At 39.6% G+C, this 27302-nt stretch overlaps 1 protein-coding gene across 21 annotated transcripts in view; it reads right to left on the bottom strand.

Moving 5' to 3' along the window:
- Positions 1-27302, bottom strand: part of MBTD1 (mbt domain containing 1) — a 67291-nt gene that overhangs the window by 32369 nt on the left and 7620 nt on the right. For 13 of the 21 annotated variants that reach the window (XR_003904275.1, XM_029926698.1, XM_029926697.1 and 10 more), the window contains 2 exons: positions 7170-7371; positions 613-752 (listed from right to left, as the gene is read on the bottom strand). Coding sequence is in view for 18 of the 21 variants with exons in the window: in XM_029926692.1 (XP_029782552.1) it covers positions 613-752; positions 7170-7371 (342 nt within the window). In the remaining 3 variants the exon portion in view is untranslated. Of the gene's footprint in view, positions 1-612; positions 753-7169; positions 7372-27302 lie in introns of those variants that run through there. The other 8 variants (XM_029926703.1, XM_029926707.1, XM_029926699.1 and 5 more) reach the window with 4 other exon arrangements.

Here is a 27302-nt window from a genome sequence, read left to right as displayed (position 1 = left end):
TATTGCAAAAATCAGTTAAATGCCTTAAGCACATTGTTTTTATGCTATAAGAGGAACAGCTTAGTCAAATGGCCAAATCTCCATTTTTTGGCATTGATGTACATTTTCTTTTTATACCATGAACGTTTTCAAAAAGGTTAGTTGGATTAACCAAACATAGCTGTTCAAGGTATCAAATAGGTTGCAGTCAAAATACAAAGCAAAGAAGATGGAGAAGTCGTACCACAGGGTAAATCATTTCCCCCCAAATACTGAATTATTTCTATCTTGATGTCAATGCAAAAGGAAACCAGGGGGGGAAATGGCTTCAATTTCTGTATATAATAAGATTTTTATTATATTTATACTTATTTAGAAGAAGAGTGCTTATAATTCGCTTACACAAACAGTTTCATAGTTTACTTTGGATAGTATGCCTTGTCTATTTATAACAGTTGTTCAATTTTACAGACTGAACAAACTTTGGGCATCACATATTTCTGAAAAAAAGTGGAATCTAAGATGGTAACTGGCCCACTGGATAGAAGTGGAGTGCAGTGAATCACAATCCAGTGACAGATCAACAGTGAAAGCCACAGAAATAACAGATAAAGAATACGAAGGTTTCTGTACCGTTACCTGAAGTCTGGCCAAAATGCTTGCCTTCTTGGAGTTTGACGAATAGCTTCTTGAACAGGAAACGCTACAGAAACGCTTTGTTTTGGAGTAAAAAGCATCTCGCACACCAACCATCCCACACATTTCGCAGGTAGCTAATGAAGAAAACAAAACAATGGTGTTTTATAATAAAACCAATTTTTATCTAACAGTTTAATAATTACTTAACAGTTACCAGTTTTAAGCATTTGCCTTCTAACAGAAAACTTCTGTTACACAAATGACAGAAAAGCCCACGCACAAAGCTAAGAGAAAATACTGGTATGATGCCGGGGCTACCGCTCCAGGTCTGATCACAGCTCAAGGTCTAGCAGGCTTTACAAAGGGTCTAAACCCACAAACAAAATAAATCAGATTCAACATACATTTCTTCAGTGCTCACCTGTGCCAGGCATTTTCACATACATTAAGAGCTCTAGCCTTTGAAAGGATTTTAAGCAAAAGAGGAAAAGAAGTACAAGGCAACTAATAAGGATTAACAGAAAGTACAACCTAAAAAGAGCCAAGTCTTGGAAACATGCTAAGGTAATACTGAGATTCTTTCAAGTTATGTTCAGAGGACAAGAAGGAAAGGAGAGGGTCAAAAGCCTGAGGTACGTGCTTGATTACTCACTGATAGTACAGGAAAACAAAACTCTCTGCTCATGTAAATCAGCATATTAGACAGTGACCTGAAAGGCAGAATTATAAGAAGGGTCCCAAGAACTGGAGTTCAGAATAGGCAAACAGACAGACACCTGGGACCGGGACTGCTGGGTCGTGACAGTTCTCCTTTTAATTTTCTGAGGAATTGCCGTGTTCCACGATGGCTGTACTAATTTACATTCCCACCAGCAGTAGGTAGGAGTTCCCTTTTCCCCACGTCCTCACCAACGTTATTTATCTCAGATCTTTTTGATAACAGCAATCCTAACAGGCATAGGTGGTATCTCCTTGGGGTTTTGATTGGCATTTCCCTGATGACCAGTGATTCGGACCACCTTTTCATATACCTGCAGGGCAGCTGTATGTCTTCCTAGGGAAAGTGTCTATTCAGGTCCTTTGTTCATTTTTCATTTAGATCATTTGTTTTCTTCTTTTGCTACTGAGTTGTAGGAATTCTTTATCAGATATGATTTGCAGATAACTTTTTCCCATTTTGTAGGCTGGCTTTTCAATTTAGTGTTTTCCATTGCTGTGCAGACTTCTTTAGTTTGATGTAGGCCCATTAGTTTATTTTTATTTTTGGTCTCTTATCCACTACAAGACCAGTGTCAAAAAGCTTTCCCCTATATTTTCTTCTAGTTTTATATTTTCAGGTTTTATATTGAAGTCTAATCCATTTTTTTAATTATTATATTTTTTAAGTTTATTGATTTTGAGAGAGAGGGGAGAAAGAATCCCAAGCAGGCTCTGCACTGAGTGCAGAGCCTGATGTAGGCTCAAACCCAAAAACCAGGAGGTCATGACTGAGTTGAAACCAAGAGTCAGACGCTTCACCGACTGAGCCACCCAGCCTCCCCTAAGTCTAATCCATTTTAAGTTAATTTTTATGAGTGGTGTGAGACAAGGATCCAATGTCATACTTCTGGATGTGCCTATCCAGTTTTCCCAATACCTTTTATTAAAGAGACTGTCCTTGCCCTATTCTGTATTCTTGGTGCTCTTGTCAAAAATTAGTTGACTGTATATCAGTATCTCAAACAGATATCTGAATTTCCATGTGCATTGCAGCATTAGTCACAATAGTCAACGCAAACACTTAAATGTCCTTTGATAGAAGAATGGATGCATAAAGTGTGGTATATATACACATGTATAAAATATTATTCGCTATAACGGAGTATTAGCCACCCACAAAGAACGAACATCCTGCCATTTGCGACAACACGGTTGAACAGGAGGGCAGGGCATATGCTAAGAGAAATACTGTATGGGATCATTTACATGTAGAATCCTAAAGAAAAAAAAAAAGCCAATTTCATAGAAACAGAAAATAGAATTGTGATTGCCAGGGGTTGGGGGGAAAGGGACATGTAGGTCAAAGGGTACAACGGTTCAGTTACAAGAAGAGTAAATTGTGAGGATCTTGCATACGGCATGGTAACTACAGTTAATAATACCGTGCTGCATACTGGGAAGTTGCCGGGAATTGATACTGTGTTCTTCCCCACCACCCCACACACAAGGAGTTAACTCTGTGAAGCCATGGATATGTTACTTGTCTTGATCTTGGTAAACATCCCACAATGTACATGTATATCAAACTGTCACGCTGTATATGTTAAATACATGTAACTATCTCTAATATTCCTCAACAGAGTTAGGAAAAAACAAAAAACAAACAAAAAAAACCCACCAGAAAGTAACAGCAAAAAACTGTGTGAGTGGGCTTAAATCTCCACCCAAAGAGTTAAACTTAGAAGGATTTGTAGTTTTAACCAGTACTTATAAATCTATTGAGAAATCACGAAAGAAACAAAGGTACCACAGGAGTCAGAGATGAAGAAAGGGTGCTTGCTTAAGGAGAGGAGAAACTGAATGGTTTTCTGTTGAAAAAATTACAGGGGCGCCTGGGTGGCTCCATCGGTTGAGCATCCAATTCTTGATTTCGGCTCAGGTCATGATCTCAGGGTTCATGAGATGGAGCCCCGTGTTGGGCTCCATGCGAACAGCACGGAGGCTGTTTGGGATTCTCTCTTTCTGTCTCTCTGCTCCAACCCTGCTTGCACATGCACACTCTCTCAAAATAAATAAACATTAAAAAAAAGAAGAAAAAGTTGTAGAACAGATTATTAAAAAGATCTGTGACCATCTAGGTAAAGAAGCTCTGATCCCAAGGGGATAGTGAATCTTTGTCAAGAATGATACATATCAAACTGCACTTCCCATGACTGGGATGTAAGCTCCTCCTGTATTATCTCTGTATCTCTAGTATTTTAAAAAGCCTGGCACATATTTCCCTAAAAAATATTTTCTTTTATTTAGCTTACTTTATTTAAAATTATATAATACATAAAACAAAATGTCATGTGTTAATTGACTATTAATGTTATCAACAGTGGGCTATTAGTAATTAAGCTTTTATTTATTTTGAGAGCAAGGGGGGGCGGGGAGAGAATCCCAAGGAGGCTCTGTGTCAAATGTCACACTTGATCTCATGACTGTGAGATCATCACCTGAGCAGAAATCAAGGGTCAGACACCTTTTTAAAAAATATTTATTTATTTTGAGAGAGAGAGCACAAGCGGTAGAGGGGCAGAGAGAGAATGAGAGAGGGAATCCGAAGCAGGCTCTGTGCTATTAGCTCTGATGCAGGGCTCTCAAAGTTACAAACCCTGAGACTGTGACTTGAGCTGAAATCAAGAGTTGGATGCTTGAAGGGCCGAGCCACCCAGGGGCCCCTCGTAATTTTGGGGGGAGTCTGAAGTTACACATAGATTTTCAACTGCACGGAGGACTGGCACTCCTAACCTATGTTGTTTGAGGGTCAACCATATATTAATAGGAGTTAACCCAGGCTTTTTGTTTTAGGAGTTAACACATTTGATAAAATCTCTCATGCAGCTTTGTCAATAAAGACTGAGAAAGTTAAGGTCCTGATAAATGAGTAGAAACCTTTTTCGGTGTTTTGTAATGTTTATTTATTTATTTAGAGAGAGAGCAGGGGAAGGGCAGAGAAAGAGGGAGAGAGAGAATCCCAAGCAGGCTCAGCACTGTCCGCACAGAGCCCTATGCAGGGCTCAAACCCATGAACTGTGAGTTCATGACCTGAGCTGAAACCAAGAGTCAGACTCTTGATCAGCTGAACCACCCAGGTGTCCCAAGGTTTTTGTTTTTGTTTTTAAGGTTTATTTATTTAATTTTCAGTAATCTCTACAGGCAACCTGGGGCTTGAACTCAAAACCCTGAGATTAAGAGGTAAATGCTCTTCCAAGTAGTCAGCCAGGCGTCCCAATAATGGGAAGTGTTTTGATACAGCTTACAAGACTTTGTACCAGGCCCTGTGCTGTTCAATTTTTTAAGACTACAATATCTACAGGGTGTTATTATCAAATCTGCAAATGACATAAAACTAGAAGATTACATAACACAACCTTATGTTAAATGACAGAATTAGAAGTAAAAATTTCTCAGAAGATCAAAATTCAGTAAGAAAAAGGTTATGTGGGATAATTTAAAGTTTTAAAAAAATCAAAGGCAGCTGGAAAGGGGCTGGAACTTAGCAGTCTCAAAAGGAAAGCCCCCAGAGGCTTTTCTGTATCCAGATACAGAGCCTGTCCTGTTGGGGACTGAGGAGGTGCCTAATTCTCACCAGCTACCTGCTACACTCGGAGCCAGGTCCCCCAGGACGGCCCAGTGCATAGCTCAACCAGTGACCAGGGGGAAAACCCCAGTCACACCTGCTGTCCGTCATCCTGGTGGATGGGCCTGGGGACTTCCCTGCTAGTCTTCGGCCTTACACCCCATCAGCCAGGCCTCCCAACCTGCTTTGGGGTGCCGAGGTTCTAGGACAGTTATTCCGGTATGGATCACCACTACTATGCTTCCCTTCATCAAGAGAGCCGTGAAAAGAAACATACAGCTGATTCCGTCTACTAGGTCCACCTTCAGACCCAGCTTGGGAATGGGCCTGAAATCACTCACAAGCCCTCTTCAGGGCCTGAATGGTTCTTCAGTTGTTACAATCAGAATGGTATCATGACAGACTCACTCCTGAATCTAAGTGGAATCAAACAAGGCTGGATGTTCTCAAGCATCCCTGGTGTGTGCAGCCCTAGCTGGGGCTTCTGGGGGATACTTCCACTCATCCTTGCCCTCCAACCACCCTGCCTAGCAGGTACCCACATCCCCACTGTACAGGTGGAAAAACAGGCTCAGTGAGTTAGAGGTCTGCCCAAGGCCAAAAACTTAACTCCAAATCTGCCTGATTCACCTGCTATCCCCTCTTCCCTAGTCTCTGTGATGACCTTGGAAATGACCTTGTCTGGCTCCCAAGTGAAGAGGGAGCACAATCTTCCACTTTTGCCAATAGGAAGCCTCTCTGTTGACACCAAGTACCAGAAGCTTGGACCCTGCAGGAGTCCCTCGGTGAGCTACTGATTGATTAAAAATAAGCTTTCAGGTACTGCATGCCCAAAGATAGTTGTATTTCCAGATCTTTCATCTCTGGAATGTTTCGTGTGGTCAGCCACTTACGTGCCTGCCTGTGAATGGCTCAGCATGATTCCCTCAAAGTCCTACCGCCCACATCTTTGCTGGTGTAGTTCCGTCCTTCCACAGGGTTCTCCCACAGCTCCTACCTCTCCTTCAAAGCCAGCTCAGATCTGCCTGCCCTGGGAAGCACCCCCACGTCAGAACTCATTACCTGCCCGTCATGTTCCCAGAGCCCTTGCTTGTGCCTCTCCTGAAAGTATATTCCAATCAGCCGCATATCGTTTATTTAAAAAAAAAAAGTTGGGGGGGGGCCCCCTAGTTGGCCCAGTCGGTGCAGTGTGTGACTCTTGATCTTGGGATTGTGAGTCTGAGCCCCATGTTGGGTGTAGAGTTTATTTACCAAAAAAAAAAAAAAAAAATCTTTTAAAAGGTCAACTGCTAATGCACAAGACTGGTTTAACTGGTTTAGTGGTGAAGCTGTGGTAAGGACTAAAGGGTTTCAGTTATATGGGAAATCAGTCTTACTTCTAAAACAGTTAAAGCAATTCTGTGGCATGAGTGGCGCACAGCGTCCTGAAAGGGGGAGATGAAGGCTCAACTCCGTGCTGCCCTAACTCCACAGCTGACCAGCCATTTGCCTGAGGTGCTTTCCAGGACGTGGAACTTTCAATCCTAAAAAACAGGACACTCGGGCAAGTCATGAGAGGCTGTCGCTTTGCTACCATGGCACCTGAAGCACGCTCAGAGCGAAGCGAGCAGGGTAGCGATGAAGTAAGATCACTGGGACACTATGAGAAATCGCTGAAGCAATTCGAGTGACTTGGGAGTGTTCCAGTGCGAAGCGCTATCATCATAACGAGGCGCAGAATTATTCTCTGTACCTCTAAAAGGCAAAATTAAGACCCAATGACAAAATTGAGAGCCAGGACAATTTTGGTTCAATATGAAGAATAATCTGGGAATTAGAGATACCCTATCACTGGCAGTGTTAAAAAAGAAAGCTTCTTATAAGGAATTTTTGTAGAGGAGAGAGACTTACTCTGCAAACGTTATCAGCTCCGTAAGCCCATGAGCCTGCACACTTTCAGTTACACTGGGATTTATTATCAAATTACTGAATTTCTGTCCACAATTGTGTTTCTCAATAGTCTTTTTAAAAAAATTTTGTTCTATCTGCTTTCTGCCAGAACATGGCGGGAAGGCAAGGTAAAAAAGACCAACTGGAAATCTAGCGATCTTATCTACTCCTGTAAGGTTCAGACTGTGTTTCTTTTCTTCCTTGAAGCATCCCAAGGAAGGGAAATGAAAGAAGAAATGGAATCAAAACATACCCTCCAACATGAAGCCGTATTAACAGTCAAAGGCTGTATACTCACCCATGCCAGATTTACCATCCGGGTATGTGTAGACTTGTCCATTGTTCTTGATAATTGGGAGGTTAGAAGGTAAAGGAGCAACTTCTTCTTCACTCTCCTCGGAGCTGGAGCTGCTACTTGTGTCCTCACTGCAGCTGTCATAGCCGTCAAACATCCCGAATGAGTCTCTTCTTTTCCTTTCAGGGCGTGAAGAATGTTCAGTCTTAAAAGTAGAAGAAACCAATAACACATGACACAGCACAGATACACAACCCCCTCTCCCCAAGAACTTAGTTCAAACTGTGGTGATATTTGAAAAATGAAGATCTAGCCCTGAGAAATGATAATTTTATCTTGTAATGAAATGTCTGTTTCAAAATGGAGCCTTTCTTTTCTATGGGGTGCAAATTTATTAGCCACCATGTTAGCTAATAAGAATACCAATGATGACAATAAACACTGCAGGATCAGAAAATCATGTAATTCAAGCTTTGCTGTAAACTAGGCAGGTCACTTCTCTATAGAAAGGACTAGAGGGGTGTCTGGGTGGCTCAGCTGCTTAAGTGTCAGACTTCAGCTTGGGTCATGATCTCACAGTTCATGCATGGTTTTGAGCCCCGTGTCGGGCTCTGTGCTGACAGCTCAGAGCCTGGAGCCCGCCAGGTTCTGTGTCTCCCCCTCTCTCTGCCCCTCCCCCACTTGCATGCTGTGTGTCTCTCTCTCTCTCTCTCAAAATGAATAAACATCAAAAAGAATTTTTAAAAAAAGATTAGATGATTTAAGATGTTGTGAAATATACATAACAGGTGATTTCTCAATTTACCTTTCATCTCTAAAAGTGTAGATTTTTATTATAATTTAGAGTAGCCAGGAAATACATAGATGCTTTGAAAAATCACTGCAAAGAGTTCTGGAGTGATTAACTGGGAATTTTTAATTTTAGAGACAATTTTTAGGTATTCACTATTTCAAAAATTAAAGAAGATAACATTTGTACATTGCAGCCTTATCTCATTTTTTTCTTTGGCATAAACAATGGTTACAGAAACTCCAAGTGTCTCAAGCTAAACATTATTTCCGATTGAAAACAAAGGTGCAAAGACGCTACCTCATCTTCAGTGAATGCTGCACGTTTGTTCCTCTGAAAGATACACTCTCTCTGAAGCCACCCAAACCCCCAAAAAGGTTGTCCACTCAACCTTTCCTGAAATAAACCGCAAAACTTCAAGTTTCGGAAGAAGAAAGTAAAAGAAAATGGTAAATAATAAAGAGGAAAAAATTCTTCAGGAAAAAAGAATCTGGAAGGAAACGGGAAATGCAGGGAGCAGAAGAAAACTTCAAAAAATGATAATAATGCGTGGCGGGACAACCAGAGTGAAAAGTGTCAGCGGAAGAATCTACAGTTTGGCACCTACCAATGTTTTGCTTCAGTCAGTATTTTTTCGGTGTCATTTTACACTTTATGCACAATTCCTCTCCTGGCTAGTGTACCTTCCTCCCATGACCAATGCAAAACTGAACGAAATCTGTTTCGTCTAAAGCTTGACAAAATAAAACCATCCCCATGCATCTCTTAGTGTGAGAAGAGTAAGCTGTCACTTTCAGGTGTGTGGTCAGGAAACATTTGCACTCAAGTGGAAAACCGATTTTCACTTGAGTCAAGTGTAACTAAGTTAAGAAACAAAAGTAGTTTCTTAATCCACACAACGGAAATATTTTATACCCAGATGAATACTGTCTTTTAAGAAGTCCCCTTATGAGGGCTCCGTGCGTGTTCTAGTGCTGCTGCCACATCCTCCGACTTCTTACAGTATTCTTCCTTTAGAACTGTCTTTCAGACCCAATTTAAAAAGGAAAACCCTAGTGTTTGTGATACTTTGAAATTAATCCATTTCCCTCAATAGTTTCCTTCCCTAGCTTAAATATCCAGCTTATTTAACAAATTTGGTTCTGAATAACTTGAGGTATTAAAAAAAAAAAATCAGACGTATTTTCAGGGCCCCTGGGTGGCTCAGTTGGTTAAGCATCCAACTCTCGATTTCAGCCCAGGTCATGATCTCACAGTTTGTGAGGTAGAGCCCTGTGTTTGGCCCTGAGCTGACAGAACAGAGCCTGCTTAGAATTCTCTTTCCCTCTTTCCACCCCTCTCCCACTTGTGTGTGCTCTCTTTCTCAAAATAAGTAAATAAATGTATAAAAAAAATCAAACATATTGTCAAAGAATCCAAATGTACTACCAACCAGATTTCAAAAGAACAAGAGTTTGAAGGTAATGTCAAAAGTCAAGTCTAGCAACATTCTGAACTGAGAAGGGGATAAGGAATGGGAGAGTCCTTGTTTGAGTGAAGGGCGGTGCTAAGAGCTCAGAATTCTGACAGCCCTAGGTTTGAGTCTTGGTTTTGCCATTTATTAGCTGTGAACACTGGGCAAATTACAAGTTTTCTTACTCATTCAACAACTGTCTAGCATTTCTGTATTGCATAGTAGCAGAGGCTAAAGACCGAGTGGTGGACAGAGCAGACGAGATTCATGCTTTTCACAAAGGTTACAGTCTACTGGCAGGAGGAAGCCAAGCTAGGCCATGTGAAGACAGAGTCAAACTGAGGGAGGAGTAGTCAGCTCCTGTTCAGTGGTGAGGAAAGGCGTTGGTGAGTTAACACCCTGAGGCCAAAAAGGGCAGCCATGTGAATATCTGGTGCTGGAATGTTCTAGGCAAAGCAAAGAACAAGACAAAGGCTTTCCAGTAGGAATACACCTGGCCCACTGAAAGGACAGTGTGGCTGATGCCCCGTGTGAGAAGTGTAAAAGATGAGGTCGGAGGAGGATACAGTGAAAGCTGTCAGCAGAGCTGGACACAGAGGGCCTTGAAGGCCAGGGTAAAGAATTGTTATATGAATATTTTTTTTCCTGAGGGCAACGGATAGACATTGTGAAATATTCATCACAGTGCTTGGAACACAAACTTACTAAACACTGGCTAGAACTCTAGTTCTAGTACGTTCTCACAGCCCACGTCCATGTGAAGAGGATCTCTTGGAGTTTTCATATAAGCTCGTCCACTTTACAGTCAGCCTTGTTAGTAGCTAATGCAGATTTACTGACCCTCAACGTCAACACACAAGATCTCATTCTGACTCTACTTGTCAGCAAATAGAACCCTGAAATTTCAGAGGGTCAATTAATTACGAACATTTTGGTTTCAATATTATAGGCTGTTAACATTAAAAAATAAAAGTACGATGGTCAAATACATTAGGAAAAATTTCCTTATTTCAAGGCCTCTGTAAGCTTTTAACATGTTTGTGAACATTATGACAATTTAAAAGGGCCATATAGTACTCAGTCTTTCCCAAAGCATCCTCAAGGACTCATGATCTAGAGCAATGCTAACCTTCCCTGCGGTTCTAGCATGCCCAGAAAATAATCATCTATACAACGCAAGAGGAATTGGCCCCTGAATGCACCCAGGCTGGGCCCTCACACTGTCCCAGACACTGCAGGGATGAATGATCTTGACAAATCTAGAACACTCCAGTTGGAAAGCTATATTTTACTCAGGAAAAAAAATTTCCTCAGTATTTTTTTTCTTAGATTAGACAGAATGCTAATGAGCTAATTTAATGTATGAATTGTAATCAATTTATTCTATGTAAAATTTACCATTTACCACAGGGGAGCTTAATTAGAAACCCTTGCATCAGACCAAAACCCCTCAGGGGGCTACAACTTCAGTCAAAGGCTAGGTAGGAAAAAAAATCAGAGGAGCCACACGTGAGCCTTTTCTGCCCACGCTCTGGGCCGGGAGGCTACCCTGAGACTGCAGGATCACGGGCCTGCTATCCTGAGTCCTTCTGAGGACATAGCTCACCCTGCCCTAAATGGTCAGAAAATCCCCAGATCAAGGCATTAGTTCCAGGGGCGCCTGGGTGGCTCAGTCGGTTAAGCCTAAACTTCAGCTCAGGTCATGATCCCACGGTTTGTTGGTTCGAGCCCCGTGTCGGGCTAGCTGTGCCAACAGCTAGCTCAGAACCTGGAGCCTGCTTTGGATTCTGTGTCTCCCCATCTCTCTGCCCCTCCCTTACTCATGCTCTGTTTCTCTCTGGCTCAATACAAAATAAACATTAAAAAAAAAAAAAGACATTAAAATAGTTCCATGCCACTAGAGCCCCCGACACTCAGCAGAAGCATACTAAATCCCTTTAGGAAATAATCACCTACAACTGAGGCCTTTCAGCACTCCTACAGCCTTGATCAAGTAGGAGTACACAATCAATGACAGACAGGCAATGAGCAATCCGTCACAAGTGTCAGCAGAAACAGATTAGGAATCCCAAATTGTTAGGCACTGAAATTGCCAAACACAGAGTATAAAAGAACCATTCAAGAAATGTTTACAAAGAAATAAAAGTATTACCAAACCAAATGTAACTTCTGTAAATGAAAAATATAAATGCTATAATTAAAAAAAAGACACCACCACCAAAACATCTCGATGGGATAAACAGCAGATCAGACATGGCTAAAAAAGAAGTGGGGAAATGATAAACATTAATACCCAAAACACAGCAAAGAAAACAGAAACATAGAAAATAAGAGGTTCAAATAGTATAAAATATAAAGATCTAATACAATCTCTAGTAGGAATTCTCAAAGGGGAGACTATGGAGATGCTGAATGAAAGACTGGCTGAGAATTCTACAGAAACACTGAAAACACAAATTCGGACAGAACTACACCACATATATTAAACATAAGAAACAGATAACCATATTTAAATAGTTCACAGTACCGATGCAAAACACTAGAGAGAATGTTTAAAAAGGGACCAATTATAAACAATAAATTAATTAATTTAAAAAGGTGGGGAGGGGTGGGTGTGTCTGGGTGGCTCAGTCAGTTGAGCATATGACATCAGCTCAGGTCATGATCTCATGGTTTGGGAGTTCAAGCCCCGTGTTGGGCTCTGGGCTGACAGCTCAGAGCCTGGAGCCTGTGTTATATTCTGCATCTACTTTTCTCTGCGCTTCCCCTACCCATACTCTCTCTCTGAAAAATAAACTTTAAATTTTTTTTAAAAAAGGGACCAATCACCACAGTGAAACTCACTAGTCAAAAAGCTTAACCTCAGGCTCATTCAGTCCAATCAGCTGCTTAGTAACTAATCCCTAAATATGAAAAGACAATGGAGCATCAGAATCACCTATCATTTGAGAAAGGCCTCTAAGAATGTGAAAGGCCCCAACAAACCTTCAGGAAAAAAGCATCTATAAGGAAATAGAAGCAAGGCAGGGAGCAAAAGAAAACTTCAAAACACAAAATTAATTCTCCAGGGACTAAGAGTAGGATACTATTGGTGAACACGAAAAACAGAAGAGGCAAAAGAATATCTTCAATAAATGGACAGTAAAACCAAGGAAGTCTTTCAAAAAAGCACACGCGTGGGGCACCTGGGTGGCTCGGTGGTTGAGTGTCCGACTTTGGCTCAGGTCATAATCTCATGGCTCATGGGTTCGAGCCCCACATCAGTCTCTGTGCTGACAGCTTGGAACCTGGAGCCTGCATTGGCTTCTGTCTCTCTCTCTCAAAAATAAATAAAAACATAAAAAAAAAGCACACGAATGTGTATGTGCATGGAGTATGTAAATGTGACAAAAAGCTAAAAAATAAAAGAAAAAGTAAATTTTCATGAGAAAGAAAAGAAAATGATAAACAAGTTATATAGAAACACACACACACACACACACACACACACACACACACACACACCCCCCCCACACACACACACAATTCCAGTTTCTATACTGAGATTAAGGAAGACCAGATTAAGGATTTAAAAACAAAAGCCCCGCCCAAACACCAAACTTATACCAAGGTGCATCATTATAAAAATTACAGAACTCTGCCAATGAAGATACTAAAAGTTTCAATAAAAACTCTATGCCACGTAAAAAAAGGGGGGGGGACTAGGATACTAGGGGGCTTCTCAACAGCAGGATTAAAAGCAATGCCGTCAAACTTTTTTTTTTAATGTTTTTAAATTTATTTTTGAGACAGAGAGAGACAGAGCACTGGCGGGGAGGGGTAGAGAGAGAGGGAGACACAGAATTGGAAGCAAGCTCCAGGCTCTGAGCGGTCAGCACAGAGCCCGACGTGGGGCTCGAACACACGAACGTGAGATCATGATCTGAGCCAAAGTCAGAGGCCCAACCGACTGAGCCACCCAGGCGCTCCAATGTCTTCAAACTTCTAAAGGGAAAAAATTTATAATTGGAAAGTCTATGCTTAATGTTTCAAGTGAAAAAAATTAATGAAAACAAAAAAGAATATCAAAAGCTGGTTCTTTGACTAGGTGAACACCTATAATAATTTGAGTAGGTAAAGAAACTAAATTTGTAGTTAAAAACCTGCACACAAAGAATTCCAGGCCCAAATGGCTTCACTGGGGAACTCTACTGATAAACTATTACTGGGGAACCGGGGTGGCTCAGTTGGTTAAGCGTCTGACCCTTGATTTCTGCTCAGGTCATGATCTCATGGTCTGTGGGATGGAGCCCTGCCCTGGAGATCTATGCTGGCAGCAAGGAGCCTGCTTGGGATTCTCTTTCCCTCTCTCTCTGCTCCACACATACAGCACACTCTTTCTCTCAAAACAAATAAATAAACATTAAACAAAACCCTACTGAATTTATACCAAGTCATCCAGAAAACTGGAGTATAGTCTTAGTTTCCCACTCATTCTCTGAGGCCAACATTACTCTGATCCCAAACTAGAACAAGCCCTTACAAGAAAACTACAGAACAACATTCCCCATGTATGCAAATATTCTTAACAAAATTTTAGTATCAGAATCAAGCAATATATAAAAAAAAGATGAAATGTGACCAAGTGGGTTTTATCATAGGAACGCAAAGCTAATTCAACATCTGAAAATCAATACATATATGGGATGCCTGGTTGGCTCAGTTGGGTAGAGCATGCAGCTCTTGATTGAGGGGTCCTGCGTTCAAGCCCCCAAGTTGGGCATAGAGATTACCTGGATGGATGGATGGATGGATGGATGGATGGAAGGATGGAAGGAAGGAAGGGAGGAAGGAAGGAAGAAAAGAAAGAAAGAAGGAAAATCAACACATTCAGTATATTAAGCCAAAAAAAAAAAAAAAAACCAACACACAACTAAACCCATAGGATTATCTCAGGAGATGCAGAAGAAGCATTTGACAAAATCTTCCATCTATTCCTGATAAAAGCCCTCGGTAAAAGAGGAGTAGGAAAGAACTTCCTCACCTGATAAAGAGCATTAGGAACATCCTAAAGCTAGCATCATATGGAATGGTGACAATATGGCTTTTTTTTTCTTACACATATTTATTTTTGAGAGAGAGAGAGACAGAGGACAAGTCGGGGAGAGGTAAAGAGAGAAAGAGACACAGAATCCAAAGCAGGTTCCAGGCTCCAAGCTGTCAGCACAGCGCCCGACACGGGGCTTGAACCCACAAACCACGAGATCATGACTTGAGCCAAAGTCGGACGCTTAACCAACTAAGCCACCCAGGCGCCCCAATATGGATGTTTTCTAAGACCAGGAACAAGATAAGTATATCTGTCTGCTGCTTTTATTCAATATTGTACTAGAGATTCTAAGACTGTACAATAAGGCAAAAAAGAAATAAAGGAATTCAGATTGGGGAAAAAGGAATAAATAAATCTTTATTCCCAGACAACACTGTAGAAAATCTGACAAAATATACAAAAAGCTGTTTGGTTATTAAGTGAGCTTAGCAAGGATACAGGATAGAATATCAACATACAAAAATCAACTGTATTTCCATATATTAGCAACAAGCAACCAGAGATTGATTAGAAAATACCATTTACAAAGCTATCAAAAAATATGGACTAAGGGGTGCTTGGGTGACTCAGTCACTTAAGTATCTGACTGTTAATCTCAGCTCAGGTCTTGATCTCAGGGTCATGACTTAAAAAATTTTTTTTTTCAATGTTTTTTATTTATTTTTGAGAGACAGTGAGAGCAGGGGAGGGTCAGAGAGAGAGAGAGAGGGAGATACAGAATCTGAAGCAGGCTCCAGACTCTGAGCTGTCAGCACAAAGCCTGATGTGGGGCTCGAACCCATGAACTGTGAGAACATGACCTGAGCCGAAGTCGTAGGCTTAACCGACTGAGCCACCCAGCCGCCCCTCAGGGTCATGACTTCAAACCCCACATTAGGCTCCACGCTGGGCGTGAAGCCTACTTAAAAAAAGAAAAAGAAATAATTTGAGATAAATCTGGCAACAGATATGCAAGGCTGATACCTTGAAAACTGCCAAATGTTGCTCAAAGAATTAAAGAAAGATCTAAATAAATGGGGAAATGGAGAGTATTCGTGGATCAGAAGAATCGATAATGTTAAATGATATTTCAGGGCACCTGGGTGGCTCAGTTAGTTAAGCGTCCAACTCTTGATCCTGGCTCAGTTCATGATCTCATGGTTTTGTGGGTTCGAGCCCCATGTCGGGCTCTGTTTTGACAGCTTGGAGCCTGCTTGAGATTCTCTGTCTCCCTCTCTCTTTGCCCCTCCCCCACTCATACTGTCTTTGTCTCTCTCAAAATAAATAAATACACTTAAAAAAGATAATTCTTCCCAACTTGATTTATAGACTCAACACAACCCAATCAAATCATAGCAGACTTTTTTTGTGGATGTCAACAAGCAGATTCTAAAGTTCATATGGGATTGCAAAGGACCTATAATAGCCAAAACAAATTTGAAAAGAAGAAGTAAGTTGAAAAACTTAGTATTTCCTATCTCCAAGATGCATCATGAAGCTGCAGTAATCAAGGGAGTGGGCTTTTGACATAAATATAGATAAACAGATCAAGAGAAGAGAACATAGCCCAGAAATAGAGCCATACATATATGGTCAACTAATATTTGACAAAGGTGAAAAATCAATTAACAGTGTTGTATGGTGACAGATGGTAGCTACACTTGTGGTCAGCACAGCATGATGTAATTCAGAAGCTGAATGTCACACACTGGAAGCTAAGGTAACACTGTCACCTATATTCAAATAAAACAATTAACAAGAAGAAATGAAAAAAAGAAAAAGGCAATTCAACAAGAGGTGCTGGATCAAATACATTACTAAATAAAATAAAATCAAATGAAAAAAGAAAACCCAACTCTGATCTATCCCCTCAGGTCTACAAAAATTAACTCAAAATGGAACACAGACCTAAATATAAGAACTAAAACTATAAAGCCTCTAGGAAAAAAATAGGAGAAAATCTTCACAACCTTAGGTAGGCATAAAATTTTTAGATATGACATCAAAAGTCATATCTAGGATCCATAAAAGAATAATACCAATAAATTGAACTTTATTAAACTAGTCCTTGGGAGATACTATTAAGAGAATAAGACAGCCACAGACTGGACAACAATATTCGCAAACCATGCGTGTCTGACAAAGGACTGGTATCCAGGATACATAACAACTCTCAAGGGGTGTCTGGGTGGCTCAGTCAGTTATGTGGCCAGACTCTTGATCTTGGCTCAGGTCATAATCTCACAGTTCATGAGATCGAGCCCCAGGTCTAGCTCTGTGCTGACGCAAGGAACTTGCTTGGAACCGCCCCCCCCCCCCCCCCCCCCCCCCCCCCCCCCCCGCCAATTACACGTGCACACATACTCTCTCTCTGAAAATAAACAAACTTAAAATTAAAAAAATATATATAAAGAAAATATATATTAACTGAAATAATCCAATTAAAAAACAAACAAGCACAACATCTAAACAGATTATTCATTCATATATGGATGGCAAATAAGGACATGAAAAGATGCTCAACATCACTGATCATTAGAAAAACACAAATTAAAACGAGACACTCTTATACATTAGAATGCCTAAAATAGAAAAAAAAAACCCTCTATGGTCTATGCAGCAAATGGAACTTTTAAACACTGCAGAAAGGAAGATAAAAAAATACTATAATAGCATTTTGGGAAAAAAAAAAGCAGTTTGTTAAAATGTTAAATATACACCATCTAACACCCATTCCATTTATATTTGCCTAAACTAAATGAAAAGATACATCCATACAAAAACATATATATGAATGGTCAAAAGAGCTCAAAATTGGAAATAACCAGGGGCGCCTGGGTGGCTCAGTTGGTTGAGTGACCGACTTCAGCTCAGCTCATGATCTTGCGGTTTGTGGGTTCGGGCCCTGTGTCAGGCTCTCTGCTGATAGCTCAGAGCCTGGGGCCTGCTTCTGATTCTGTCTCCTTCTCTTTCTAACCCCTCCTCAATTCATACTCTGTCTCTCTCAATAATAAATAAATGTAAAACAAAAATTAAAAAAAAATTAGAAACCAAAATATCAACAGGTGAATAGACAAATTACGGCATATCCATATAGTGATTCCATCTTGCTGCTCAGCTTAATAAAAAGTAATGAACTGATACACACACCAGTAAATCTCAAAATAATTACACTGCATGAAAATCCAGACAAGAGCACATGCTGTATGATTCCATTTATATAAAATTTTAGAAAATGCAAACTATTTTTATATCTCCTTGATTTTTCTTTAATGTTCTATTTCTATTCCAAGATCCCACATTACATTTAGTTGTCATGTTTCCCTTAAGGTCCTTTTGGCTATGACAATTTCTTAGGTTTTTCATGATCTGGACAGTTTTTTACGAGTACTGGTCAGGAATTTTGTTGAATGATCCTCTACTGGGATTTGTCTCCTCATTTTTTTCTTTCTTTCAATTTATTTTTGAGAGACAGACAGAGAGACAGAGAGAGACAGAGTATGAGCAGGGGAGGGCAGAGAGACAGGGAGACACAGAATTCGAAGCAGGCTCCAGGCTCTGACCTGTCAGCACAGAGCCGCACAGAGCCCTAAGTGGGGCTCAAACTCATGACTCGTGAGATCATGACCCAAGTGTAAGTTGGACGCTTAATGGACTAAGCCACGCAAGTGCCCGTCTCCTAATTTTCTTTTCTTTTTTTTTTTAATTTTTTTTAATGTTTTATTATTTTTGATAGAGAGAGAGACAGAGCATGAGAGGGGGAGGGGCAGAGAGAGAAGGAGACACAGAACTGGAAGCAGGCTCCAGGCTCTGAGCTAGCTGTCAGCACACAGCCTGATGCGGGGCTCGAACCCACGAACGTGAGATCTGACCTGAGCCGAAGCCGGAGGCTTAACCGACTGAGCCACCCAGGCGCCCCATCCGTCTCCTAATTTTCTAATGATCAGACTGTTTTTGGAAAAAAGATCAGAAGTACTGTGGAGTCCCCTTGGTATTCAATTATACAAAGAAACATCTTATTAACATGAGTCATCACTCTTAGTATTGACCTTGACCACCTCTACCTGAAGCAGTATTTTTCTCAGGTTTCTCTTATAAAATTACTCTTAACCCCTTCCCATACTGTACTTTTCAGTATAGTGACTTTGTGAAGCCCACACTAAGTGGAGAGTTATGCTCCCTTGTGATAGCAGTGCATCCACACAAGTAATTTGGAATTCTTCCACATAGATTTCCTCTCTTTTTCTAAAATAAGTATTTCCTCTTTTTGGATTTGAGGTTTTTCTTTCAGGTTGTATATCTCCAGTTGAAATATTACCTATCAGATGCTCTCAGGGTAGCAAATCTAGATTATTTGATTTCCACCTGCCTTTTCCCAGTGATGGTAACATTTGAAGACCTGGTGCAGGTGTGGTCTGGTTCTCCACTGTAGTCTTACTATTTTCCCTCTTAATAATAAGCAATCTGCAGGGAGATACTTAAAGACCATGCAAAATATTCTGTTGACTTCAGATTGAATATAGGATTCGTGCCCAGTCCTGTGATTTTCCAGCCTCAGAATTTCTTCCGTAGTTTCACCTGGCATTCTTTTTTATATGGAAGATCCCTGGCTTTTCTCTTATGGGCATCAGCTCATGGATTCCTACTTTTATAACTTGTAATTCATTGTAGACCTTAATTATCTGTGAGCTCAAACTGTCCTGGATTCAGCCAGTGGGAGCCCCATCAAGCTGACTCCTGTGTCATTCTGATACCTCCTATCATTGTTTTAGCAATTCTTTACTTTCTGGAACAGCAAGATATTAATATACAATATACTTATTTTCCTGTCTCAACCCTAGAATCAACCATTTCTCCAAAGAGCATTGGTTTTAGTGGGGAATACTGGTTTTTAGTCGGCCCTGCCATCCCTAGTGAATTAATATCATTTCTAGAGACTATCTAAAAAATGGTTCTGCTTCCAAATATAAAGAACTACATAAAACACTGTAACTTGGAAACCCATTGCTTCCTTCCCTGCCTCACCATCCACCTTTGTAGGCAGGTAACCAACTTTATTGCTCTCTGGTTCATCCTTCCTGTGTGTGTGGTTTTGAAAAGGTGAACAGGTATATTTTCTTATTTCTTCTTTCTTACAGAAAAGGCCACACGCTAAATTTCTCTGACCTTTACTTTTATTAACTTAGGAATATATCCTGGAAATCATTCCATTTCAGCACACAGGCTTCTTCATTCTTTTTTGAATTGCATGGCACTCCACTGTATGTTTATTTACTCAATCTTCTTTGGACAGTTTTCAGTGTTTTGCAATTACAAATATTGCTTCAGTGGATGGACTTATGCACGTGCGAATACACACACACACACACACACACACACACACACACACTCTGAGGATTACCTTCAGAATATATTCTTTGGGTAGAGGAGTGAATGTATATGTAATTCAGTTAGGCATCACCAAAATTCTTCCCATAGGAATTTTATCATTTTGCATTTGCATCAGCAACAGTGAGAGTGTGTGAAAGTTTCCCTACAGTCTCAGCCTCTGATTTATCTTTGCCAATATAACAGATGAAAATGGTATGTCAGCATAGTCTTTTTTTTTAACTTCCTACTTGGAAAGAACTTCCAACTTCTAGGAAAGTTGGAAGAACAGTACAGTGAAATCCTGTATTTTATTCAGATTTGCCAATTACTAACATTTTCCCTTGTTGGTTTCATTCTTTTCTCTAAATACACTGACTTTTACTAAACCATCTGAGAATAACTTGCATAGATGTGTCTTTTTGCCCTCCCAAAATTCAGTATGCATTTCTTAAAAATAAAGTTGTTCTCTCATAACTACAGCACAGTCGTCAGTTTCAGGAAATTTAACATGAATGTGATATTTTCCCCCAACTTGCTATCCACTGTCCAGTGGACCCCGTAATGTCCTTTATATAACATTTCTTCTTTTCAGTCTCCAGGATCATATATTGTATTTGTTCACTTAATTTCTTTTAATCTGGAAGATTAGGATAATGCAGACTCCCTCCTCACCTTTTTAATAGAATGTTTCTCATTTTGAGGCTCATGTTTCCTCATTCGATCCGGTTATGTATCCCCATAATACTACCTAAGTGATACAACCTTCTCAGAATATTTCATCTAGAGGCGTAAGATGCCTATCTGCCCCTTATCACTGATGTTAATTTTAATCACTCTTCAAGGCGCTGAAATTTTCCACAGTACACTTATCATACTTCTCCTTGCAACTAATAAGCAATCTTGCAGACATTATTTTAAAGCATGTGAAAATTCTGTTTCTCACTGAAATCTTGCCCCACCCCATCCCTAAATTTAACATCCAATAACTCTTGCCAAACCAAACATTACTATGATGGCTGAAAAATGATTTTTTAATCCTAGTACTCTTTAACCAGGCAGCACAAAATTCTTCCATCTTTCTCCTCAAATTTACCTACCTACCTTTATTTTAAGTATGAACTTATACTTCTTTTCTTCCCCAATGGTTTATAATTCATTATTGTCCTATTTTATTTTGGAGCTCAAGTTATCCCATACTCAGCTACATGGATTCTTTAAAATGTTACTTATTTTTATTTATTTTTTTAATGTTTATGTTTGAGAGAGACAGAGAATTAGCGGGGGAGGGGCAAAGAGAAAGGGAGACACAGAATCAACTGCAAGAACATGACCTGAACAGAATCAAGAGCTGGACACCCAATGACTGAGCCACCCAGGTGCCCCTCAACTATGCATTCTTTTGAACTTGCTCCTGCATCATTTTCACATCAATTTTTGAGCACTGACTTTCTGGTACATCAAGATATTCCAGGATCGTTTCAACCATTTCTCCAAGGAGCTCTTATTCTCCTCAGTGGGGATCGGTATGAAAAACCAAGATGTGCTCAGTTGTTTTACACGGAGCCATTTCTGAATATCTTCCTTAGTGCATCTGTGTGATGTGTGTTCTTGTGCCCTTTAATCGTTAGGGTTCTTAGTCTTTTTATTACTTCTATATTTTAACGTATTTTTTAATACTTATTTTTGAGTGTGTGTGTGCAAGTGGCGGAAAGGCAGAGAGAAAGAGAGGATGAGACAGAGAATCCCAAGCAGCCTCAGCCTCCATGCTTGCAGACCAGAGTCTGATGTGGGGCTTGATCCCACATGAGATCACAACCTGAGCCAAAATCGAGTTGAATGCTTAACTGACTAAGCTACCCAGGCGATCCACTCCACCTTTTTTTGGCTTACTTTTTTTGTTCTTTTTCCTTTATGAGCTAGGAATTACTTATTTTCATTCTTTTGCTTTTACTGTGACAAGTAACCAGGTAGGGGGTAGGGGTGCTTAGGTGGCTCAGTCAGGTGTACAATTCTTGATTTTGGCTCAGGCTGTGATCTCATTGTTCAGGAGTTTGAACCCCAAGTCAAGCTCTGTGCCTGCCTGGAATTCTCTTTTTGTCCTTCCCGTGTGTATGCGCATGTGCTCTTTAAAATAAAATATAAATAAATAAGTACATGTAACTAGATAAGGCCTAAGATTTGCTCTGGCTAAGCCACCTCAGTAAATCAAGACTTAGTAACCAAGTTTCTATGTTCACCTCTGTCTAAAAAGGCAGGCTTACATAAACTATAAGTGCTCACTCGCTCAGCACACATTACCTGTTCCAGCTATAAAATTTCCCTTTGCTCCAATAAGAAAAGCAACCTAACTTCAACCCACAAATGCCCAGTGTAACCTTCTTGTTCCTGCTCCCACTTTGGTCTATCTCTCACTTTGTAAAGCAATGTGGAACTCCTTTCTATCTGCTAGATTTGATGCTGGCCCATTTACCAATTGCTAAACAAAGCCTGTAAGATTTTTAAAAAATTACTCAGTTGAATTTTATTCTTTAACACACAATTGAAGTAATTAGGACTATGAATTTTCCTCTGCTCACTGCCTTACACGTATTTCAGATTCTTATATATAATATTTTCATTATAATTTTTTAGAAACTCTTGTAACTTGTTTACAATACCCACTGTACCCAAGAGGTTTTTTTTTTCCTTAACGGAGGCATAATTTTGAATGTGTATCAAGGTGCAAAATTTTTCTGTCACCCTAGAAAGCACCCTCATGTCCTTTCCCAGTCAATCCTTCTCCTCCTCCATTAAAGTTCTATTACTATTGGTTAATTTTGTAATTCTATTACTACTGGTTAATTAAATATTTATTTAAATGGAATAAAATAGCATGGACATTTTTATACCTAATTTAGCTCAGTCAACATACTTTTTCCAGCATATTTGAGGTTTATTCATATTACATGTATGATTGGTTCACTTTTTACTAATATTGCACTTTAACAATATATTTAACCATTCTCCAACCAGATTTGACCACTTTGAATAAAGTTACTATGAATATTCTTGCACAAGGCTTTCTAACATACAATAGAAGGCTTCAAAATTTTGAGGTGGAAACGTCCTTTTCCTTTTTGTTTTCTTATACAGGACCTACTAACGTTTTCCAAACGTATCAACTATTTTGTGGCTGAGAGAACATACAGGACTCTGGTTTTCAGATGCAGATATACCTGAAAATCTGCCTCCTTGTTTCTGTCTTCTATATTCCTACTGTCTCCTGCACCTACCTTGTGCATTTCTCATATTTTTGCTTTATAAAGATTGTTGCTGCTTTTGGGGTAGAACTGTTATATCTTTGTTGTGGACTGTGCGTTTTGGTATCACAAACTATTGTCCTTTGTCATTTAATGCTTTTTGGTTTGACTTCTAATTTGGTATCAGCACTGTGGATCCTGCTTTCATATTATTTCTATTTGCTTGATTTATCCTTGTCCATCTTTTTATTTTTAGCTGTTTTAAGGGTCTCATAAAGTTAGATTTTGATTTTATTCTTATATAACTGACAGATTAATTTGTTGGGACTTTGATTTTTGAGCTAATCTGAAAATCTTTTTATTGGTGAGAGAATACTTACTGATATGACTGGTATGTTTGATTTTAATTGTCATATTTTGTTATAATTACAGTGTGCATTATAGATCATTCATCACATGATTTTTCATGACAGTTTTCTTTGGCCTTTTAAATTTTTCAGTGTTTTGAAAGGTTTATATATTTTTTGTAATGCTTATCTTTGAATCTTTTTATTTCTTTAAAAATTTTTTTCAATGTTATGTTTATTTTTGGGAGAGAGAAAGAGACAGAGACAGAGCCTAAGTGGGGGAGGGGCAGAGAGAGATGGAGACAGAGAATCTGAAGCAGGCGCCAGGCTCTGAGCTGTCAGCGGAGCCCGACGCAGGGCTTGAACTCACAAACCATGAGATCGAGACCTGAGATGAAGTTGGATGCTTAACAGAACTGAGCCACCCAGGCTCAGATATTTTTTAACCTGGTTTAATTAAATTATACTTAACAATTAATATTTAGTTATTTTAATTACCTCCTTTATATTTCTATGTATCTTTTTAAAAATCATTTCCTTCAGTTCAAATGGTATCATTTGAATCCCTTGTCATAGTTAACCTACAGTCAATAGTGTTACTCTAGTTTTTCCTTTCCTTTTTCTTCCCATAGCTTTTAGCTGCCTTCATTCTACTTCGTCAGGTCCTATGACGTTTATGTACCATTCTACCTACACCCCTACTCCTGATTTTAACCTTAGTGCAAAAAGGCATGTGAAATACTGTCAAACTTTTTGCAGAAAATTTCCCAAATATCTTTTAGATTAAGCTCATCTTTAACAGTTTTCTTGGGAAGGGCTCGTGAGAACAGCATTCCTTGAATTCTTGGCTGTGTTTGAAACGTTTTCTGTACTCCTGACATTCAAGATAGTTGACTGGATATAAAATCTTTGGTTAGCATTTCCTTTCCTTATGCTACTACACTGTTGTCTTGCTTTGTATGTTAGACAAACCTGACACCAGTCTAATTCTCTTGACCTTGTGAGGCACTTCATCTTTTGCCTGGAAGCTTGGAGAATTTTTCTGTATCTTTAAAGTCGTACAGCTTTACTAGACTGTATCCTGCAGTTTACCTTTTGGTATGAACTTCTGATATATAGGTTTAGATCTCTATATCCAGGAAATTTTCTTGATTATGGTTTTATTCTTTTTTAAAATTTTTATTAAAAAATTTCCTCCAATGTTTTTGAGAGAGCATGTATGACGGTGTGCACACACAAACGTGCAAGTGGGGGAGGGGCAGAGAGAGAGGGAAACAGATTCTGAAGCAGGCTCCTGGCTCTGATCTGTCAGCACAGAGCCTGATGCAGGGCTCGAACTGGTGAACTGTAAGATCATGACCTGAGCTGAAGTCAGACGCTTAACCAACGGAGCCATGCAAGCACCCTTAAAAGATTTTTTTCTTTTAAATATTTGAGGGAGAGAGAGCTGAAGGGGGAGGGGCAGAGAGAGAGAGAGAAAGATGAAGGATCCAAAGCAGGCTCTGATGACGAGAGAGGCTGGTATGTGGTTCTGGCTCATGAATGGTGAGAAGATCATGAACCGAAGTTGGGCACTTAACTGAGCCACCCAGGTGCCACAAAAGATTTTTATTTTTTAAAGTAATCTCTACACCCAATGTGGGGCTTAAACTTACAACTCTGAAATCAAGAGTCCTGTGTTCTGCCAACTGAGCCAGTCAGGTGCCCCTATTCTTTTTCTTTATTGAGATACACTAAATACACATTACTTTTTGGACCCATCTTCCATTTAAAGTATCAGAAAAAAATCTCATTTTCATTCTCTTGACCATTTTCCTGCCTTTCTTCAATGTTTTTATATTTGCATTTGAATCTGTTTGGTGGGAACTTTATAATTCAGTCTTCATCTGATAGGATTTTTTCTTCTTTTCTCTAAGTTTAGTCTACTGATTTTTTCATTCTTCCTGTTTTTTTTGGTTTCTTTTTAGTTTTAGATTTCTGAATCAAGGTTTTCTTTTCCTTGTATCACTGAACACTGGTTTGAGGGCTTTTCTTTCATTTTGAGTGTTGTATCAATTTTTTTCTGTGTTTTTCTGAGTGCAGGGGGAGAAGATTTTCATGAGTTGAGATGTTCTGATTCACATTATATTTTCCAATAGCAGTTCTGCATGCAGTCCACTCTTTCCCATTTCTATGTATTTCATGGTCAAGGGTTCCTGGTTCCAGAACACTCCTAAGTTTACTTTCTCTTTCTTTTTCTGAAAGAGTATTCATTTCTCCTCTTCCTCTTTTGTCTTCACGGCCATGTCTCTACCTCTTCCCTATGAAGTGCTAGTTACTTTCAAGCTCTTCTCTGTGGCTAAAGCTGGGAACTACCAAATTTCAAACCTGTGTTCAGTATTTTGGAACTTAGTGTTGGGTTCTTCTCTTTTGGAAGTGATACTCTGCTTCGCCTAAGTCTTCCAAGCCTTAAACTTTATCATTGGAGCAATTAAAGCCATTAAGCCTTCTCTCTCTCAGTCTTCACACATCCGCAGGACTGGGTAGAAGGGGCTCCTGGAATCTGATTGCTTTCCTTAGAGGTTATTTGAAGGTTGTGGTAATCTACTTAAAAATAATGCTGAAGGCATGGGTGGTGTGTGATGCACATGTGCTCTTTGTTGGCTTTATACAGATTTATAGAAAGGTGGGTGGGGAAATTCGATCAGGTTGCTGCCACTGTTCTCTAAAACTGAGGTCTACACGTACACATTTACTACTTTCTTAGAAATACCGGTTTTGTCATGTTTTGAAACACTTATCATCAGGTGCACTTTTTGTATCATCTAACCGTTTTCTAGAGTCAGTCATCTCTCCATGTTTATCTAATTTCATTCAGAAACACATTTTGCTCTATGAGAGTTTATTTGTAAACTCCACAGTAACCCCTTATTGAACTGCTTTTACTAGTGATTTGTTGTATTATGATTAATACAACTAATATACACAGGATGCTCACTATGTGGCAGGCACATTCTAGGCACTTGATGTGTAGTAACGCATTTAATTCTCATAACCGTCATCACTCCCATTTCACAGCCGAGGAAGCAGAGGCTCCAACAGGCTTTGCAACTTGCCCAAGGTCATGTAGCTAAGATGAACACTAGCAATACGAATCAAGAAAATAATCTTAAACCTAGGTTAAATTTTAACCCCCTTTCTTTCTTTTTTCCCTCTGATTATTATTGTCAGCTAACTTCTGTGAGCACAGATAACAAGGATCAAATAAGACTATTTCCAGTAGTGTGCCTTTTTTAACACTTTGCTCTTCAAAACAAAACTGAAAAATCATGTTAGGTGTCTATTTAAGACCTTGAGTGTAAGGCGATGTGCAAGTGCAGGTGGGGGAAGCTCACTTGGTATTGGGCAGATAACTCCTCACTCAGCACAGAGGAAGTCAAGACATCTAGGACTCATACACTGAGTGATGTAAGTCATGGAGACAGATTCTAGGTGAAAAAGCTAAGAATTAAAAGTACTTGTGAAATGAGAGCTATGCTGGGAAGAGAAAGACATTACTGTAAAGGGTCCTGTTTGGGGGGCACTTTTATCATGGTTTCACATTAAGTGCATGTATTATTCTTACAAAAATAAAGGTCAATTTTTATAAAGTGCAAATTACCTTTTTAAAATTCATTAAACTGGTTAAATGGAGAGATTGACGATATTTAGAGTTGGCAAATGCACGTGAAACAGCCCTGATACACCCTTGATAGGAAGGAAAATTTATGCCATCTTTCTGGAGGGCAATTTGACATTATTTGTGAAATCTTAAAAAAAAAAAAAGAACCCAGGAGTATTCCTTTTGACCATGTAATTCTACTTTTTGGAATCTGTCCTTCAGAAATACT

The sequence above is a fragment of the Suricata suricatta genome, chromosome 17 (assembly GCF_006229205.1).
Source record: "Suricata suricatta isolate VVHF042 chromosome 17, meerkat_22Aug2017_6uvM2_HiC, whole genome shotgun sequence".
Taxonomy (NCBI): domain Eukaryota; kingdom Metazoa; phylum Chordata; class Mammalia; order Carnivora; family Herpestidae; genus Suricata; species Suricata suricatta.
The sequence above is the reverse complement of the archived record's forward strand: the minus strand, read 5'-3'. Positions and strand labels throughout refer to the sequence as shown.